This window comes from Myxine glutinosa, chromosome 13, assembly GCF_964187855.1.
Source record: "Myxine glutinosa chromosome 13, kmMyxGlut1.1, whole genome shotgun sequence".
In the NCBI taxonomy this organism is placed as follows: Eukaryota; Metazoa; Chordata; class Myxini; order Myxiniformes; family Myxinidae; genus Myxine; species Myxine glutinosa.
This window is the reverse complement of record NC_136273.1, coordinates 64,464,750-64,478,682: the sequence shown is the minus strand read 5'-3', so window position 1 is coordinate 64,478,682 and position 13,933 is coordinate 64,464,750. Positions and strand designations below refer to the sequence as shown.

The 13,933-nt window shown below is 42.0% G+C and overlaps 1 protein-coding gene across 2 annotated transcripts in view; it reads left to right on the top strand.

The window, feature by feature from the left end:
- Window positions 1-13,933, top strand: part of LOC137438996 (sucrase-isomaltase, intestinal) — a 674,815-nt gene that overhangs the window by 28,830 nt on the left and 632,052 nt on the right. For both annotated transcript variants that reach the window (XM_068134544.2, XM_068134543.2), the window contains exons 3-4: window positions 5,602-5,699; window positions 8,295-8,412. In XM_068134544.2, coding sequence (XP_067990645.2) covers window positions 5,602-5,699; window positions 8,295-8,412 — 216 coding nt within the window. The remainder of the gene's footprint in view (window positions 1-5,601; window positions 5,700-8,294; window positions 8,413-13,933) is intronic.

The following is a 13,933-nucleotide window of genomic DNA, read 5'->3' as shown; positions in this document are numbered from 1 at the left end:
ATCTCTCCTCTTTTCTCCCCTTCTCACATCATCTCCATCACATTTTACCATCTCTCCTCTTCTCACAGCTATTTTTTTACCATCTTCTCACATCTCTCCTCCTCTATCCTCTTCTCACATCATCTCCATCACATTTTACCATCTCTCCTCTTCTCACAGCTATTTTTTTTACCATCTTTTCACATCTCTCCTCTTTTCTCCTCTTCTCACATCTCTCCTCTTTTCTCCCCTTCTCACATCATCTCCATCACATTTTACCATCTCTCCTCTTCTCACAGCTATTTTTTTTACCATCTTCTCACATCTCTCCTCTTTTCTCCTCTTCTCACATCATCTCCATCACATTTTACCATCTCTCCTCTTCTCACAGCTATTTTTTTACCATCTTCTCACATCTCTCCTCTTTTCTCCTCTTCTCACATCATCTCCATCACATTTTACCATCTCCCCTCTTCTCACAGCTATTTTTTTACCATCTTCTCACATCTCTCCTCCTCTCTCCTCTTCTCACATCATCTCCATCACATTTTACCATCTCTCCTCTTCTCACAGCTATTTTTTTTACCAACTTCTCACATCTCTCCTCTTTTCTCCTCTTCTCACATCATCTCCATCACATTTTACCATCTCTCCTCTTCTCACAGCTATTTTTTTTACCATCTTCTCACATCTCTCCTCTTTTCTCCTCTTCTCACATCTCTCCTCTTTTCTCCCCTTCTCACATCATCTCCATCACATTTTACCATCTCTCCTCTTCTCACAGCTATTTTTTTTTACCATCTTTTCACATCTCTCCTCTTTTCTCCTCTTCTCACATCTCTCCTCTTTTCTCCCCTTCTCACATCATCTCCATCACATTTTACCATCTCTCCTCTTCTCACAGCTATTTTTTTACCATCTTCTCACATCTCTCCTCTTTTCTCCTCTTCTCACATCATCTCCATCACATTTTACCATCTCCCCTCTTCTCACAGCTATTTTTTTACCATCTTCTCACATCTCTCCTCCTCTCTCCTCTTCTCACATCATCTCCATCACATTTTACCATCTCTCCTCTTCTCACAGCTATTTTTTTACCATCTTCTCACATCTCTCCTCTTTTCTCCTCTTCTCACATCATCTCCATCACATTTTACCATCTCTCCTCTTCTCACAGCTATTTTTTTTACCATCTTCTCACATCTCTCCTCTTTTCTCCTCTTCTCACATCATCTCCATCACATTTTACCATCTCTCCTCTTCTCACAGCTATTTTTTTTACCATCTTCTCACATCTCTCCTCTTTTCTCCTCTTCTCACATCATCTCCATCACATTTTACCATCTCTCCTCTTCTCACAGCTATTTTTTTACCATCTTCTCACATCTCTCCTCCTCTCTCCCCTTCTCACATCATCTCCATCACATTTTACCATCTCTCCTCTTCTCACAGCTATTTTTTTTACCATCTTCTCACATCTCTCCTCTTTTCTCCTCTTCTCACATCATCTCCATCACATTTTACCATCTCTCCTCTTCTCACAGCTATTTTTTTTACCATCTTCTCACATCTCTCCTCCTCTCTCCCCTTCTCACATCATCTCCATCACATTTTACCATCTCTCCTCTTCTCACAGCTATTTTTTTACCATCTTCTCACATCTCTCCTCTTTTCTCCCCTTCTCACATCATCTCCATCACATTTTACCATCTCTCCTCTTCTCACAGCTATTTTTTTTACCATCTTCTCACATCTCTCCTCCTCTCTCCCCTTCTCACATCATCTCCATCACATTTTACCATCTCTCCTCTTCTCACAGCTATTTTTTTTACCATCTTCTCACATCTCTCCTCTTTTCTCCTCTTCTCACATCATCTCCATCACATTTTACCATCTCTCCTCTTCTCACAGCTATTTTTTTTACCATCTTCTCACATCTCTCCTCTTTTCTCCTCTTCTCACATCATCTCCATCACATTTTACCATCTCTCCTCTTCTCACAGCTATTTTTTTTACCATCATCTCACATCTCTCCTCTTTTCTCCTCTTCTCACATCATCTCCATCACATTTTACCATCTCTCCTCTTCTCACAGCTATTTTTTTTACCATCTTCTCACATCTCTCCTCTTTTCTCCTCTTCTCACATCATCTCCATCACATTTTACCATCTCTCCTCTTCTCACAGCTATTTTTTTTACCATCTTCTCACATCTCCTCCTCTCTCCCCTTCTCACATCATCTACATCACATTTTACCATCTCCCCTCTTCTCACAGCTATTTTTTTTACCATGTTCTCACATCTCTCCTCCTTTCTCCTCTTCTCACATCATCTCCATCACATTTTACCATCTCTCCTCTTCTCACAGCTATTTTTTTACCATCTTTTCACATCTCTCCTCTTTTCTCCTCTTCTCACATCATCTCCATCACATTTTACCATCTCTCCTCTTCTCACAGCTATTTTTTTTACCATCTTCTCACATCTCTCCTCTTTTCTCCTCTTCTCACATCATCTCCATCACATTTTACCATCTCTCCTCTTCTCACAGCTATTTTTTTTACCATCTTCTCACATCTCTCCTCTTTTCTCCTCTTCTCACATCATCTCCATCACATTTTACCATCTCTCCTCTTCTCACAGCTATTTTTTTACCATCTTCTCACATCTCTCCTCTTTTCTCCTCTTCTCACATCATCTCCATCACATTTTACCATCTCTCCTCTTTTCTCCTCTTCTCACATCATCTCCATCACATTTTACCATCTCTCCTCTTTTCTCCCCTTCTCACATCATCTCCATCACATTTTACCATCTCCCCTCTTCTCACAGCTATTTTTTTTACCATCTTCTCACATCTCTCCTCTTTTCTCCTCTTCTCACATCATCTCCATCACATTTTACCATCTCTCCTCTTTTCTCCTCTTCTCACATCATCTCCATCACATTTTACCATCTCCCCTCTTCTCACAGCTATTTTTTTTTACCATCTTCTCACATCTCTCCTCCTTTCTCCTCTTCTCACATCATCTCCATCACATTTTACCATCTCTCCTCTTCTCACAGCTATTTTTTTACCATCTTTTCACATCTCTCCTCTTTTCTCCTCTTCTCACATCATCTCCATCACATTTTACCATCTCTCCTCTTCTCACAGCTATTTTTTTTTACCATCTTCTCACATCTCTCCTCTTTTCTCCTCTTCTCACATCATCTCCATCACATTTTACCATCTCTCCTCTTCTCACAGCTATTTTTTTTACCATCTTCTCACATCTCTCCTCTTTTCTCCTCTTCTCACATCATCTCCATCACATTTTACCATCTCTCCTCTTCTCACAGCTATTTTTTTACCATCTTCTCACATCTCTCCTCTTTTCTCCTCTTCTCACATCATCTCCATCACATTTTACCATCTCTCCTCTTTTCTCCTCTTCTCACATCATCTCCATCACATTTTACCATCTCTCCTCTTTTCTCCCCTTCTCACATCATCTCCATCACATTTTACCATCTCCCCTCTTCTCACAGCTATTTTTTTTACCATCTTCTCACATCTCTCCTCTTTTCTCCTCTTCTCACATCATCTCCATCACATTTTACCATCTCTCCTCTTTTCTCCCCTTCTCACATCATCTCCATCACATTTTACCATCTCTCCTCTTCTCACAGCTATTTTTTTACCATCTTCTCACATCTCTCCTCTTTTCTCCTCTTCTCACATCATCTCCATCACATTTTACCATCTCTCCTCTTTTCTCCTCTTCTCACATCATCTCCATCACATTTTACCATCTCTCCTCTTCTCACAGCTATTTTTTTTACCATCTTCTCACATCTCTCCTCTTTTCTCCTCTTCTCACATCATCTCCATCACATTTTACCATCTCTCCTCTTCTCACAGCTATTTTTTTTACCATCTTCTCACATCTCTCCTCTTTTCTCCTCTTCTCACATCATCTCCATCACATTTTACCATCTCTCCTCTTCTCACAGCTATTTTTTTACCATCTTCTCGCATCTCTCCTCTTTTCTCCTCTTCTCACATCATCTCCATCACATTTTACCATCTCTCCTCTTTTCTCCTCTTCTCACATCATCTCCATCACATTTTACCATCTCTCCTCTTCTCACAGCTATTTTTTTTACCATCTTCTCACATCTCTCCTCTTTTCTCCTCTTCTCACATCATCTCCATCACATTTTACCATCTCTCCTCTTCTCACATCTCGCCCACTCTTCCCTCTAGGGTTTTCATACAGGTGGTGCACCACCATCTCATTTCATCCCCTATCTTTCCCCTCAATCTTTATTACCCCCATTAACCCTTTCCATCCCAACCTTCTTACTTGTAGTTGTAGGTTAATGTATTTATTCCCCTCCTTTATATCCTTTTTCCTGCTCATTCATTCCCTTGGCTGTTGTGTCCAATAGTTGTCTCGCTGCCCGATTGTCTGTTCATACCCTCCATCACTTTGCTCTTCCACGAGTGTCGATGTTGTCGACTATAAGAGGAACAAAGGAGTTTGTTGTCAATTAAATTGAATTTGCAGATTGTAAACAAGCTGGTGGTGGGTGGCAAGCCTGGATTCTTTGGTGGATTTTTTTTTTCTTCCAACACACTTTTTTTTCTTCTTTTTTTTTACAAGATCGAAGCTCGTGTAAGAGCTAACATTAATCACAAAAAAACGGACACATAAGACATTTAATAAATGGAGCGGGAGACAAGATGGGGAGAGAGAGGGAAGCACAAAGTACAACAGTAGAGAACAGGGACATCGGGAAATCTGTGGAAGAGAGAGGAGGGGAAGGAGGAATGGGAGAGGGGGTGGGGGGGGGGGGGGTGGGAGAGGGGAGGTATAAAACACATGGACACTAATTTGCTCGATTTTTAATTTGATTTAATGGACATTGCTCGTTTGAATGGTTGAGTCAACCAACACCTGTCTCCATGTTCAAATTTAGGAAACCTCCAACCTTGTGTAGCTATTCCTCAATGTTCTTGTATATAGTGCAGCTTATCTACAACCCGAGGTTGATTATTTCTTTATCTCATGAACAAATGGATGTGTTCAGTGTCTCCACCCATAGCTAAATGTTTGATCGCAGTGTAAGTATGTGTGCGGTAATCCGACAATTCTCGTCGAGAAGTTCAGCGTTTAAGGAATGTTATCGTCTGGCTACTTGCTGTGTGAACACCCTTCATCCTTTCGTACCTGTATCTACCAGGTATTCGGCAGTGTCCTTGCAAATTGTTCCTAGGCATCAAGCTTTAATAATACTCAACATTATTGGGCCATCGCTGGTCTCGGTAAGAGCTGATTGTGGAGTTTTAAAATGGATTTTATGCCATTAAGTGTTGCGGGATCTAAGGGAATGCGACCTTAAGCTGTCCTGAAAACGCTTCGCTTGCATAGAGGGTCGAGATGAATATGCTTCTTATTTCACAATAAATTATCTTAGCTCAGCGTGCAGTGAAGTCGATGTGAAATTGAATTAAATTGAATTTCCCCACTTGCGAAAGCAGATAGTTCTGCTTTGATTCGCAGTATTAGTCTTTTACTGCTTCTGATTATTCTGTTTAAGGACGAGGGGTTAATGTATTGTATTCTTTCCTCCAGTTCCTCCAGTTCCTCCAGGACCTACAGGACCTCCAGTGAAGTGTGGTGACCGAGAACCTGAGCGCTTTGACTGCTATCCGCATCATGATGTTAACCAGGTACAGAGTGCATCAGCTATAATAAGGTTAATGCAAGGCGTGGTATTGAGTTTACCAATAAGTTTGCTCCAACTAATGAGGGTCGTACATCAAATATTTACGTTCATATTCCCTATTGTTACACGTATGCTAAAAATGGTGGAATTTAACATTCCATCTTCCCCATTCCAACACTATTTTGCCTCCTCTGTTCTCTCCATGTTCTTCCAACCACCATATCCCGATTCTCCTCTTTTCTTCCTTAACCTTTCCCTCTACCTTCCTTTCTCTCTCTTACTTTGCCCATTTTCCCCCCCGCTTCAGCAAGTATGTCAACGAAGATGTCCTATGGACAAATTCCCAATGAATGGGTTTAACGAGGCTGACTGGATTGTTTTACGATCAAAGTTATTGATGTATTCCTAGAGGAATTGTTTTTATTTTGACCTTTTTACACTTTTGAGTGTTTTTGTCCAAGTAAACATATTCGTATATTGCTGATATAATGGCCCAAAGTATTCCCACGTTGTGGGATTGGCCAAGGAATGTATTTGACCCAAGTCTTTCATGAACCAGCCCTGACATTCAATTGAGGTAGTGCTGGGAATTTGTAATATCACCAAAATGCCTGTGATAACTCACCCACTATTCATGAAAGACAGCATGGGATCTTGGATTTCCAACAACTCATGCTGGCAGATGAAACTCTTTTTACGTCCATCTCATAGATGGCACACACATCAACGCCTCAACCTGCCTGCGAAACACCAGGATGACCGTTTATAGCCAGGTCTGGATTAAAACTCAGAATTAACAACTCAGAGTGTAGTCCTGATAGATACCTCTAGGCTATCCTGATATATTAATTCCTGTACTTCTACGGAAGTTGCTTTATGCAGTAGACAGTTCTGTGTTTTATACATACTACAACTGGGATTGAATGCATATTCAATTGCAATATATTTCTTCCAGACTACAACATAGAGATATTACTGTGTACTTGGTACCTAAACAGGGTGGATGTGTGGCAGTCAACCACTATTGGTCTGGATCCTTGTAGCAAATAATGGTGTGGCACAGGGGTTCATGGCCACAATTGCATTGAAGAGGTGATATATGGATAATGTTAAGTGTCAATATACACAAAAGGTGTATAGTGAAATGAAGCATTTTTCTCCAATAAAACTTCTTAATTGCAAACTGTGTACCCTATTTTGTCTAACTTTTTTATTTAGTTATGTACATACACTACATGACCAAAAGTATGTGGATACCCAAACATCACACATCGCATTCCAAAATCATGGGCATTAATGTGGAGTTGGTTCCCCCTTTGCTGCTAAACAGCCTCCACTCTTCTGTGTAGGTTTTCCACTAGATGTTAGAACATTGCTGCGGGGATTTGCTTCCATTTAGCCAAAAGAGCATTACTGAGTTCGGCCACCGATGTTGGGCGATTAGGCCTGGCACACAGTCGGCGTTCCAATTCATCCCCTCAGTGTTCGATGGGGTTGAGGTCAGTGCTTTGTCGAGGCCAGTCAAGTTCTTCCACACCGATCTCGACAAACCATTTCTGTATGGACTTCGCTTTGTGCATGTGGGCATTGTCATGCTGAAACAGGAAAGCTCCTTCCCCAAACTGTTGCCTCAAAGTTGGAAGCACACAATTGTCTAGAATGTCATTGTATGCTATAGCATTAAGATTTGCCTTCACTGGAACTAAGGGGCCTAGCCCGAACCATGAAAAACAGCCCCAGATCATTATTCCTCCTCCACCAAACTTTACAGTTGGCACTATGCATTCGGGCAAGTAGCATTCTCTTGGCATCCGCCAAACCCAGATTCATCCGTCGGACTGCCAGATGGTGAAGTGTGATTCATCACTCCAGAGAACACGTTTCCACTGCTCCAGAGTCCAATGGCGCCGAGCTTTACACCACTCCAGCCGACGTTTGGCATTGCGCATGGTGATCTTAGGCTTATGTGCGGCTGCTCGGCCATGGAAACCCATTTCATGAAGCTCTCGATGAACAGTTGTTGTGCTGACGTTGCTTCCAGAGGCAGTTTTGAACTCGGTAGTGAGTGTTGCAACCAAGGACAGACTATTTTTATGCGCTACACACTTCAACACTCGGCAGTCCCATTCTGTGAGCTTGTGTGGCCTAACACTTCACGGCTGAGCTGTTGTTGCTCTTAGATGTTTCCACTTCACAATAACAGCACTTACAGTTGACCAGGGCAGCTCCCGCAGGACAGAAAATTGATGAAATGACTTGTTGAAAAGGTGGCATCCTATGACGGTGCCACGTTGAAAGTCACTGAGTTCTTCAGTATGGCCCATTCTACTGCCAATGTTTGTCTACGGAGATTGCATGGCTGCGTGCTTGATTATATATACCTGTCAGCAATGGGTGTGGCTGAAATAGCCGAATCTACTAATGAGAAGGGGTGTCCACATACATTTGGTCATGTAGTGTTTGATTATTGTTGTTTTTTCCATGTGACCAAGCTTGTTAATCCCTTCATGAAATGGAAAGGGTCACCTGATTCCAATACTTTTACAGACCCCCTGGTACTCCATTGGATTTTATGTTATGTGTCGGCTCATTTGCACAGGAAAATTGTGAGAAGCGAGGCTGCTGTTGGATGCCGTCTCAGAACCCAAATGTACCTTGGTGTTTCTTCCAAAAGACTGGAGGCTACAAGGCTGAAGATCGCAAGAACACAACTCATGGTCAGTTGAGTAATGGGGACGTAGATTACATATATCACATCGACTCAGTATAAACTATCTATATTATAAAAGGAGCCATGTCTGTCTGTTTATTTGTTTGTTTGTCGTGTTATAACTTGAGAACTGATTCACGGATTTCAATAAATCCAACTACGGTGGATTCGGATAACTCCTGGGAGTGTTTGTGAATCAATTTTTTTTATGGGTTCATGGGACACGCGTGTCAAAACTGCAAATGCCAACAAGTGACGTTGGTTATCCCTGCACGGAGAGCAGGATGTCCCAGGAATCTCTTTTTTTTTCTTCCCCCATAGATTAGCCATCGCAGCAAAGATTGGTATTTCCGTCAGCGAAGCGACGGGTCTTATATTCTTGTGTAATATAATAACAAATAAATGAGTGAAATGAGTTGCAGATGTGATGAACCAAAATGATGTTTTTTGTTTTGTTAATAAATATTTTTTTGAAATAAATTTAAGAATTAATACAAAGTTTTGTAAAACAATACTCAGACCTCTTTCAAGTAGTAAGGTTTTGTTGAACTATATCTCCACTCATCCTACAACACAAAATAATGCACAATCATTAGCACTACAAAGGAAGCAATCAAAACAAACAACTTCTCCAAGCCCTCCAAGCCCCCCCACCCCTCACCCAATTGCAAGCAAGCAATTACGTACCTGTTAATCCCGATAGCCTCTTGGCACTCGGGTGACAGAATGCCACAAGATCGAGCACCGAACAGTCCAGATTTATATAAGCTCCCTCAATGTCAGCCCTCAAACCGAACCTTCTCTTCAAGCTTGAGACATTACATCATATTTCACCACATTCTCCATCCGTTAAAAATCAAGCAAGCAATTATGCAATAACAAGATAATAGAGCAACCTAATAAACAGCGCAGGGTTCCGACCAACCGAAACGTTTAGGTGGCTGGCACAAACTGCCTGAACGGGTGCGATATATCCCTTCATGTCCAGATTCTTCACTGCCCTTGGTGGGAAGTTCGTCCCCTCCAGATAGGTTTATTTGCGGACTATCTGTCACCATCCAGACTGGCGACCCTGATAACTAAGTATCATCTCCGATCATCTCGTTAGCAGACTCCGGCAAATCAATCGGCTTCAATCTGTTGGGGACCTCTGTGACCCCATTATTCTTAGTGTCCAGCTCATTTAGTATCTCTTCACAGGGCGTGAGATGTCGGATCGACACCATAGTTTCTCGCCCATCCTGAAATCTAACATGAGCGTATTCCGGGTTGGCCTCTAAAATATGTATGCGGTCTACCAACGGCCCGTACTTGCTCTGCCCGACCGCTCGCTTCAATAGGGCAGGACCTGGCTCAGACAGCCACGAGGGTAGAGGCTGCTCGCTAGCACTGCGTTGTTGGTAGCGAAATAACTGATCGTGGGGGGTTTAGTTCGTGGCAGTACAGAGTAGTGCTCGGATGGCATGCAACACCTCAGGTAACACCCGCTCTCACGATTGCAGAGGCAAACCACGTGTCTTCAAGCTCATTGTCACCGCTCGCCATACGATCCCATTGTAATGTTCCACCTAGCCATTACCTTTGGGGTTATATGCCGTAGTACGGCTGGAGGCTACTCCCTGTTCCTGGAGGTATTGCTTAACTTCCCACGATAGAAACGCAGTTCCCCGCGGAATTTCGTTCCTCGACAGAAACATCAAAATGTTGGGCAATCTGTCAGGCAGCTCCGCATTACACATTTCTACAGATCTGCTCCCTCCACATCAAGACAATCAACACCCTCTCCTTCCGTCCTCTCACCATCCTCACCAGCATCCTCATCAGCATTCTCACCAGCATCCTCACCTTTTCCTACCTCTTCTGGCTCTCCCTTAGTGCACGATTTTGCTGCACCATCATTTGGGTTACCCTCAAAGTTCGAGGAATTCATGGGAGTTTAATTCATCATCATCATCATCATCATCATCATCATCATCATCATCATCATCATCATCTGAAAGTTGCGTGTTAGTAAAAATAAATAAATAAATATACGGTACATGATGGTGTTGTGTTTTTTTTACTTTCACAGCATGGTATGGTTAAGCTGGTTAAGCACTTTTAATAAACTGTAAGCACATTCCTTCAATAAATTGGAAATGGTACCTGGTGTTATCATTTTTTAAAACTTGTACACATTTTTTGTGAAACTGTAATCCTGTGCATTTGCGTTCGAAAAAATAACCGCCGGGAACCTATAACGTATCCCCCTTTCCCCCATTGAAACAATGCCGCGCCATACATTCACGGGACTTTCATCGACCTTCGTGGATTATCATTGACATTCTCGGGATTTGCCTCACCATTCGCAGATTTTGCCTCACCATTCACGGTTTGTTCCTCTCTATTCGCGGAATTTTGTGACTCGGGAACCTATCCCCCTTTTTTTCATTGAAACAATGCCCCCCTCCCTATTTGCGGTTTTGCAATTCGCGTGATTTTTCAGGAACGTATCCCCCACGAATAGCGGGGTCCCACAATATATATATTATATATAATATTTTTACACACTTCCCCTGATCTGTGCCTTTCCACAACTTTATCCCGGATGTCTTTTGAAAGCTCCTTGGTGCTCATGGTTATGGTGCCCAGGATGCTAACTTTGATGGATAGCTCCGATCATGATCATGATCATGGATAACTCTGGATGGTGCCCATGGTGCCAACTTTGCTGTGAAATGCACACCTATCACACACTCAGCATAGGAAACCTCCAGGAACAGCTGATTACCTCCGCCACCAAAGGTGGATGGAGGTTATGTTTTCACCCTTTTCTGTCTGTTTGTTATGAACAAGATATCTCAAAATGCTGTGGACGGATACAGACGAAATTTGGCGGACAGGAGGTGTGTGTGACAAGGACGAAATGATTAGATTTTGGTGAAGATCCGGATTCAGATCCGGCTAGTAGAATTTTAAAGTGATTCTTCACCATTGGGAGATGGGGACAAAAATGATACATTGCAGGATATCTCAAAATGTTGTGGAAGGATTTGGAAAAAAAAAAATTGGTGGACATGTGGTGTGTGTGACAAGGAAGAATCGATTCAATTTTGCTAAATATCCGGATCCGGATAGTAGAATTTAAATGATTCTTCACCATTGTGGTTGCGGCATAGGGCCAAAAACGATATAATAGCAGGATAGCTCAAAAAGTTGTGGACGGATGATTTTGATTCAATGTGATTCTGCATTGTGATTTTTCTGGTCTACTCTGGGATACAAAACGTAAACTGTTCACCTGGTGGAGGTATGTATGCTCTCCACTGAATGCCGTTCTAGTGTGCAATTGCTATTATAAGGGGGATGGACACATCCATTGAAGATATCCTTGTTTTATATTTTTAATAAATTTGTAGAATTTGTTTTTCATTTGGAAGTTGTGGGTTGCGATGTATAAATGAATGTGGAAAAAGTCTGATTTAATGCATTTTTATTCCAGGATATAAGGCAACAAAAGGTGAAAAGTTTGAAAGGGGGTGTCGACTTTTTTATGCACGAAATGCAAGGTGCTTCACAGAAATGTTAACACTTATACAGTTACGTGAAAAAGTAAGTACACCCCATGTAAAGTTTTGACTTTTTCAACATATTTCAACATACAGATATTTGATCTTCATTTCGACAATATTGATAGATAAAGGTGATATAATATAACAAATATCATGAAACATTTACATTTTGTAGTCCATTGTATAATTTAAATAAACATAAATGCAAATTTCTCATGTGGAAAAAGTAAGTACACCCCTACATTTATCACTACTTCAAATACCTAAAATTAGAATCAGGTGCACCAGCTCAGGTGCAAATGATTAGAACATCGTTAGAGAGGATCTTGGAGGAACCTGTCTTATTTAAACCTCAGACATTTAGTTTGGTTTGCTCTTTGTTGTTGAAGTGTGCGGCATCACCATGCCTAGATCAAAAGAGCTCTCCGAGGCCTTCAGAAAGAAGGTTATAGATGCCTACGAGTCTGGGAAGGGATTTAAAAAGATCTCCAAACAATTTGAAATCAATCATTCGACTGTCCGGAAGATCATCTACAAGTCGAGAAGATTCCAAACAACTGCCAACTTGTTCAGGCCAGGCCGCCCCAGCAAGTTCAGCCCGAGAGCAGACCGCAAGATGCTGAAAGAAGTCTCTAAGAACCCCAGAATGTCATCACGGGACCTACAGGTAGCGCTTGCCACTGTTGATGTCAAAGTGCATGAGTCTACCATTAGAAAGAGGCTGCACAAATTTGATCTACATGGGAGGTGTGCCAGGAGGAAACCTTTGCTGTCCAGAAAGAACATCAGGGCAAGACTAAAGTTAATAATATCATGAAAATTATATTATCATATCAAATATCATGAAACATTTACATTTTGTAGTCAATTGTATAATTTAAATAAATATAAATGCAAATTTCACATGTGGAAAAAGTAAGTACACCCTTGGCTCTAATAGGTGGTATTGCCCCGTTTGGCAGAAACAACCTCAAGTAGGCGTTTCTTATAACTGTCTATCAGTCTCTGACATCGACTGGGAGAAATATTTGCCTACTCCTCCATGCAGAATTCTTTCAGCTATGCGATGTTTGAGGGGTTTCTTGCATGCACAGCTCGTTTCAAATCCCCCCCACAACATCTCGATGGGATTTAGATCCGGGCTTTGACTTGGCCATTCCAGAACCCTCCATTTCTTTCTTTTCAGCCATTCCTTGGTGGATTTACTGGTATGTTCAGGGTCATTGTCATGTTGCAAGGTTCACCTTCGGTTGAGCTTCAACTTTCCAACAGATGGCCTCACATTATCCTCAAGCACCCTCTGATACAATGAAGAATTGATAGTGGATTCTATGATGGTGAGCTGCTCAGGCCCTGATGCAGCAAAGCTGCCCCAAACCATCATATTTCCACCACCATGCTTTTCAGTTGGTATCAGGTTCTTGTGGTCAAATGCTGTCTTTGGTTTTCCCCAAACATGTCTTCTGGTACTGTGGCCAAATTGCTCCACCTTTGACTCATCCGTCCAGAGCACATTGTTCCAGAAGTGCTGGTCTTTGCCGAGGTGTTTATTGGCAAACTTTAGTCTTGCCCTGATGTTCTTTCGAGACAGCAAAGTTTCCTGCTGGCACACCTCCCCTGTAGATGAAATTTGTGCAGCCTCTTTCTAATGGTAGACTCGTGCACTTTGACATCAACAGTGGCAAGAGCTACCTTTAGGTCCGGTGATGACATTCTGGGGTTCTTCGAGACTTCTTTCAGCATCTTGCGGTCTGCTCTCGGGCTGAACTTGCTGGGGCGGCCTGGCCTGAACAAGTTGGCAGTTGTTTGGAATCTTCTCCACTTGTAGATGATCTTCCGGACAGTCGAATGATTGATTTCAAATTGTTTGGAGATCTTTTTAAATCCCTTCCCAGACTCGTAGGTATCTATAACCTTCTTTCTGAAGGCCTCATTGAGCTCTTTTGAGCTAGGCATGGTGACGCCGCACACTTCAAC